Here is a 7,370-nt window from a genome sequence, read left to right as displayed (position 1 = left end):
TCTTTAATTCTTATATTTGCAGCATTTTAAATATTGTAAACTACTATTCTGATTTTGAGGAAAATCAATACACATTGTTACTCATATAAAATATATTTAAAAAATTAAACGTATAAGAATAGTAGAAGGGAGAAGTAAAGCACAAAAAAGCTTCCTTGTTTAGGGTTAACAGCTCTTCAAACCATTGAAGTATTGAAAACACTGGCTGAAAAATGACTTTCAGGTAAGTTCAGGCTAACAATTTCAGGACAAGAAATTATAAGTGACAAATGATTGGGCACATATTATTTCTAAATAAGGATCATTCTGTAAATCATTAACTTAGATAAAGACTCGGTGTCTGTCTCACAATGGTACGTTATCAAGATCTGCTTCAAAGTACAGGTTGACAAGACAGAAGCAGAGCAGAACTTTATGGCACAACAGAGTAAGTACATTTTGGATCAGATTGCTGCTTAATCCTATTCTTACCTGAGAATTGATTCTCCCACCCCCACCCCCGAAATGCAGTGCTTTAAACATGAGATTTGTTTAAGATTTACTGAGAATATGTTCAAGAGGCAGGTTTTCTTGTGTAGTTATAAATTAAGGGCTATCTTCTTTCAGAATATAGTTTTTTTTTGTATGTATGTGTGTATGTGTGTTTAGAATATGTGAATTCACATATGTGAATATGTTACTGTGTGTGTATAATTTATAATACCGTATATTCCAGCGTAAAAGGCGACCCAGCGTATAAGACGACCCCCGACTTCGGCGCTGAGTCGCATGCCTAGAAAGTCATCTTATACGCTGGAACTACCGTTATTTCTGGCATATAAGATGACTCGGTGTATGAGACGACCCCCGACTTTGGCGCCGATTTCAACGCTTTCAAAAGTCATCTTATATGCTGGAAAGTACAGTAACTTTCTTAATCATCAGTCCAGTAAGCCCTGAGTAAGCAATACACATGCTGTAGGACCTAATTTAAATTAAATAAGCTCTATTTTCAGTGGAAAAAAGAATTCTAGGTAGCTTAAATTGAAAAGCGGAAGCTTCCAATGTATTCCTCATTGTTCTTCAAGAGTAAAGGACAAAAGACCATACTAGCTCAGGTTTTACTGAGGATTTTTCTGGTGTTATATGATCCCCTATGGTCTAGAACATCTAATGTGCCTGCCACATTTATTTTGGTACTTTGCCTTCTGCTACTCAATGATGCTGGATATTTAAAAAAAAAAACCTACAGATACTTCAGATTGACTTTGGCAATCTAGTATTTTGCCTAGAATAATGTAAATACAGATGTATGTAAAGGGTAAAAAAGGCTTTGGAGGAAGTAAGGGAAACGGATGGTTGCACTCAGTGAGTTAATCCTTTTCTATCAAAATGAATATTGTTCCTAATTTAATGTGTGTTCTTAGAGGTATTCCTACGTTAATACTAAGGAACTACACTATCTCTTTCAGTTCAATAGGTGACTTTGGAATAGTGGACCATAAAATTTTAGCTATTTAAGATTGCCATTTGAGGAAGGTGGGTTTAATTTATCTAATTTGCAAAATATCATTGGGCATATATTTTGTGAGCTATTAGTATGTGGAATAAAAATATACTAGATTATTCTTTAAGGCTCTGCTGGAAAGTTATTGTCTATTTCTCTTGCAGTCTTGGCAAGTTCTTGGAACAATGTATAGTAAGAAAGTATTTTATTTCTAGAAGCATGAGCAGTGAAAAATATATTGGGGTCATATTGTGGCAAACATTGAGTTTAAATAATGAGATTCATGCATATTTAACTATTTGGAAAAATTTTATTCTAAAAATAGATGATTAAATATTTTATTAGAAACTCTTATAGAAACAGGTTTATCACTTTAAAGCAATTAAAGTTGGGATTTTTTCCAACTTCAGTTGGTCTTTCTAGTTCACAGCAATGGCAATATTTTCATTTATGAGATGCTCCCTTATTTAATGAAATCCGTGACACAAGTAAAGATGTAAAACCCATAACATATCTCTAATGAAAGGTAGACAATATTTATTTTTAAAGCAGGCAGTTCTTTAGCTCATGTTTGGAATATCCCAGTCCACTTTAAAGATGTTCTTAAAATGATAAAATGGTGTCAATGGATTAGAGATGAAAATTGATTCATTAAAAATGTATAAAGAGTATGCAGGACTCCCAAAAAATGTACTTGAAAGGAAAGACATTAGATTTTCTTTGTTGTAGATATATATATATATATATAAACATAGAGTTTATGATCCAGGTGATATAGTCCTGTAATAATCATTTGGTACTTTTTAGAATTATATTTTAATGTAGGTAAGTAACTTGAGATACGAGACTTAGAAATTGGGATCATTTAAAATCTGGAAATGATAAAGATTAAATGTTAAACTTAAATATCAATGGAAAATTAAAGTTAAGAAAAACTTACTAGGTTATTGTCTAAAAGGTGGAATGTCAAATTAATTAAGATACGAATAGACTGAAGATTATTGATGAATATTAGAAAGGTACTTTTTGTTTTATTGATAGAATAAGAACTGTATTGGTTCAAAAATGACAGTAGATATTATGGGGGAAAGAGAGGGAATTAGTTGTTGTAATACTTTGAGATTTGTACTGATGATATTCAAATGTAATGGAATTACTATGCTCAGCCACCATGCCACTTTTCAAATATGTAAATGTAATATTGTAAAATTAATAAAAAACTTGGGGAGAAAAAACTTTATGGGCAAACATTTAAATATCAAAAAACTAATGTAATGTTGAAAAAAGAGTTCCACACATCTGCTCAAAGATTGTGGGACAACATCCAGTGCTACTGTTTTAATTCCTAGGGATGGCAATTCAATAGCTTCCTTCTTCAAGTTGTCTCCCTAACCCAGGGGTAGGCAACCTTGGCTCTTTTATGACTCATCCACGAGTCATAAAAGAGCCAAGGTTACCTACCCCTGTCCTAACCAATTAAGCTTAGCTCCAATATATGGTAGTAATGTCTGCATAGTGCCACTACTTTTATTAAATAATGTTACTATTCACTTTTCATCTCATAGGAATTTCAAGTGGGAAATACAATGTCTGACAATAGCAAGATGAGCATCAATCTCCTCCTGCTTGGAAGAACACAAAGTGGGAAAAGTGCAGCAGGAAACACTCTTCTGGGAAGCACAGACTTTGCCAGTTTTCTTTCCCCATGCTCTGTGACTACAGCCTGTCACCTAGGTCGCAGCTGTAACATTTCAGGTTTTGGCCGTCAGCAAGGAAGAGCACTAACTGTGCAAGTCCGTGTCCTGGACACTCCTGGATATCCTCACAGCAGCCTGAGCAAAGAGCAGATCCAGAAAGACATAAAAGATGGTCTAGCCCAGCACTTTGGAGAGGAAGGTCTGCACTTGGCACTTTTGATTCTGAGAGCTGATGTTGTACTATGTGAAGAAGAGGAAATTTCCACCATACAACTGATTGAGGTAATGTCCATGATAAATAACACTGCTATATATATTGCCCCGTCACCAGGGTTTAATGCTCAGATAACATAACATCAAACTACAATAGAAATTGCACATTAGAATATTGGACTGGGAATTAAAGTAAAATGTTATGAATTTTAAAAAATAAGATATGTGTGTGTGAATTCATCCAAATCCAGTTCTTACCTATATATGGTGATAGGGTTAGGGTAGAGATTTTAATACAGATTTTAATAAAGGCAAGCAGATTACAACTGGATTCTAAGGACTAAATTCTAACATAGAATATGGCCTGATAGAAATGTGAAAGGTGTATTGATACACTTACTATGATTTTCAATTTGACCATAGGACAGCATGTTCTTTCCTATAAAGTTCAATATATGGCTTGTCCAATATATATGTCTTGTTTAGGTAATTGTTAAGTGATCTTTAGTTGAATCTGACTTTTCATGAAAAGGTTTAGATAGAATCACATATAATTACTTGGATTGTCATTTATACCTATCAGCTATGATACCTCCCAAAATCCCCTTTAAAAAGGTTGGGATTTTCCAACCATAAGAGACAGGAGGTAGGAAAATTCCATTGCATATCAAAGCCAATGTTTGGCTTATATCCTGAAAAAGATAAAATCATGTATGTAAAATAATTGTTAATTATTAATTAAACCAATGTCCCATTTTTTACCTTTACAGGAACTCCTTGGGCCTAATTGGAAGACTTACACAGTCATTTTATTTACTCATGCAGACCAGATTGAAAAGTCATCATTTACTATAGACAAATATTTGCATAGTGCCTCAGACACACTACATAAAGTAATGCAATTAGTTCAGCAAAAATGCATTTTTATTGACAATCATGCCAGATTTCTAAAACATGAAAACCTAAAAGCTTTAAGAAAAATTATGGAGTTTCTAAAACAAAACAATTTCCAGACCCTTCATGTGAAATAAACAATGCTATACATTTAAATAACTTATAATTTCCAAATTCTGAATTCTTTGCTGCTTTTATAATTCACTCTTTTGGGGGCATGATGGCTCAACAGTTAAAGATGCTGAGTTTGTCAGCTGGAAGGCTGACCTCCAGGGTTTGAGATCCAAGCGTCGCACAATGGAGTGAGCTCCCGATTCCTGCTGCAGTTCCTGTTCACCTAGCAGTTCAAAAGCATGTGAGTAGTTTAATAGGTACCATTTCAGTGGGAAGATAACAGTGTTCCGTGTACCTTTGGCATATAGCCATGATGGACACATGACCACGGAAATATCTTCGGACAACACTGGCTTTCTCTGCCAAGAAATGGAGATAAGCACTCACCTTAGAATTGGACATGACTGGATAGAAAAACCTTTACTTTTGAAGTATTTTTAAAATTCTTTAGGCAGACATTTTACATTTCTATTACTGAATATAACTAGAATGAAGAACAAAATTGAAACTATCCTTAAGAGTTAATACAGTTAGCTAAAGAGATAGTGTTTAATATTTTGATTATTAAATTATGGCAGACTGAAAAAAAGTTTGGTTCCTGCTATCAGCTTTTTTTCCCAGTTCTGTTGCTCAATCTTATCATGATTACATTTTAGCAGTAAGAAAAGGTATTTAATTTAAACTTTTAAATTTTAAATGCTGCATAAAATAATTCACAATCATGCATAATAATGCCAATATGCCATCCACTCAACAACAATCACCGAATTCACCAAAGCATTTAAGAAGAAAAGGAGATTAGAAACAAACATATTTGGGATACATAGTTATTTTTTCAGATTCAATTTCCACAGTATCAGATTGCAGTATACTATTGAAAACTACTTATTTTGCTTATTTTCACCAAGTATATCCAGGATCAAGTATAAATTTCATATACTCAATTCTCAAGGTGGTTTTAAAATACCTATACTTTGTGTACTAGGCCTATATTTCCAGAAAATAATATATTTTCAATACATTAAAAATATTTTAATATTAGCTAATACTGATGCATTGATAACATCACACTAGATATAAAATATACACCTTGATCTCCTTTATTTCTGAACTACCAGTTTGTGCTGATGCTGATTAATGAAACTTGCCTTGTTTGTTTAGTACTACTACAAGAATGTTTTTGGGAACAGTAGAGAGGGTGTTTCACTTCAAGCCTGTGTAGCTTATTTGGCAAATATGATGGAATCAATATCTGCCTTTTATGTAACTCAGATAGAATCCAGTAAGGAGCTCGGGAATTCATGAGAAAATAAATTGTAACCTACAGCCGTTTTAGAAACTTTAAGGAATGTTTCCTTCTATTTTGAAGAAGGCATTGGTGCACCTCACTTGAAAATACTGTATCTCTTGATCCAACCACATTGTACAACTTCTGTTCAGATTCCAATCTCTACTTTTAAATGAAAACTTTATAGAATGTGGGAGGTTAGTTGCAGAGAGCCCTTGGAATGAAATGCATTACTTTGATAGCTTTTAATCTACTTCCAAGCCTGGTGTGGGACTGAAACTGAATTGTTCACCTTGATGGATAACTTTGGTTGGACTAAATAGTCCTTCTGGTCATATCAGATCTGTCAGTTGCATTCAGTAACACTGTATCCTAGAGTTCCTGTGAGGGTTGTGGTTCCATGCAGCAACACTGTGAGATGCGCCATCAAACGTGGGCTGGCACAAGATTCAACTATGCTAGTTGAACCACACTATTTTCATATATGTATGAAACTGGCGGCAGAGATAATCCTTAGTTCATGAAGAGGTATTGTCATTATACCCAACTACATTTAACCTTTGGAAGCCAAGCAGGAAACACACTGGACATTCAGTCAGAATGTGGAAACTATGAGGGAGGAGTAAAGATGAAATAGACTGAAATTTGAACACCCAAAAAGAAGAGTCACTAAGTCACAGTAAGCATCTGATTCAATATCAGTTCCTACTCTGAATCTTCATAAGGCGTGTTATGAATACAATTCAAAGTTCTGGTTTTCTTCTACAAACCCTCTATTGAGATCAAGTTGAGATTGTTTTCACAAATAGTATCTACTTGCCTTGTGTCTTCAGTATGGAAGGAGATGCTTCAGAGCCCTCCTGCTCAATAGGTAAGGACTGAGAGTGGAGATAAAGCTTGTGGGCAGAATAACCAACCTTTAGATGACTGAATAGTGTTCCTATTTTGTTAGTTTTTAAGAAGGCACCAAAAATGAAATATTCTTTACATGCATATGGAGTTAAAGTGCTATCTCACAGAGCTGCTATTAAAGTGGTTTTCAATTTTAATGTTCAGTAACTTTTTAGTACATTTCCCTTTCAGTGGTTTAAATGGATTTTAATGATAGACAACATATTCTATCTATTTCTCTATAATTCTTTTCACAGGGCACCCAATCATGAAATTCATCTATTATTTATACAGTTTCCGTTTTTTCTCTGGACCATTTTTCTGAGCTATGTATTGTTACAATCATTTGAACTAGAGTATTAATATATTACTGTAATAAATTTCACTACAACCTGACAATTACTTAATTTTCATCCATTAGCAACATTTGAGTTTGGGAGGGAGGGATCCTAGTTCCAAACTAGTTTCCAACCCCGCTTATAGATACCACAAAATGAACTGATGGGTATGGGCATGCATACATTCTCTACCATTTATCTGTGGCCCTAATTTTTTTTTTTTTCAGTTTTATACAGGAATGAAAGTTTGTATTTTTGGTATATGTTTTCCTCAAGCCTGACTCTATAACTCATAGATTTGCTCAGTTTTCTCACCACAGTACAGAAGTTGTTTGTCATTCCCTTCTTTCAGAAACTTTCTTCAACTTCCTTATCTGGTGTCTATCTTTGGTAATCCCTGTGTCCTATATTCAAATACTAACCAGGTCGACTATCATTAAAAATTTTAA

General features: G+C 34.1%; 1 protein-coding gene across 1 annotated transcript; it reads left to right on the top strand.

Moving 5' to 3' along the window:
* Positions 1-366: 366 nt before the first annotated feature.
* GIMD1 (GIMAP family P-loop NTPase domain containing 1) lies at positions 367-7,313 on the top strand. The gene is made up of 3 exons (XM_039344009.1): positions 367-427; positions 3,052-3,465; positions 4,167-7,313. The coding sequence occupies exons 2-3, from the start codon at positions 3,073-3,075 to the stop codon at positions 4,425-4,427; spliced, it is 654 nt and encodes a 217-aa protein (XP_039199943.1). The 5' UTR covers positions 367-427; positions 3,052-3,072; the 3' UTR covers positions 4,428-7,313.
* The last annotated feature ends 57 nt before the right edge of the window (positions 7,314-7,370 follow it).

The sequence above is a fragment of the Crotalus tigris genome, unplaced genomic scaffold (assembly GCF_016545835.1).
Source record: "Crotalus tigris isolate CLP2741 ecotype Arizona unplaced genomic scaffold, ASM1654583v1 scf7180000017887.1893490, whole genome shotgun sequence".
NCBI lineage: Eukaryota > Metazoa > Chordata > Lepidosauria > Squamata > Viperidae > Crotalus > Crotalus tigris.
Note: the sequence above shows the minus strand (reverse complement) of the source record. Positions and strands in the feature narration are given on the sequence as shown.

What these genes read in the sequence shown, in the direction of transcription:
- GIMD1 (XM_039344009.1), top strand. Translation starts at nt 3,073, where the DNA reads ATGTCTGACAATAGCAAGATGAGCATCAATCTCCTCCTGCTTGGAAGA. An exon ending in CCACCATACAACTGATTGAG is followed by an intron (nt 3,466 to 4,166) that starts GTAATGTCCATG and finishes TTACCTTTACAG; the next exon opens with GAACTCCTTGGGCCTAATTG.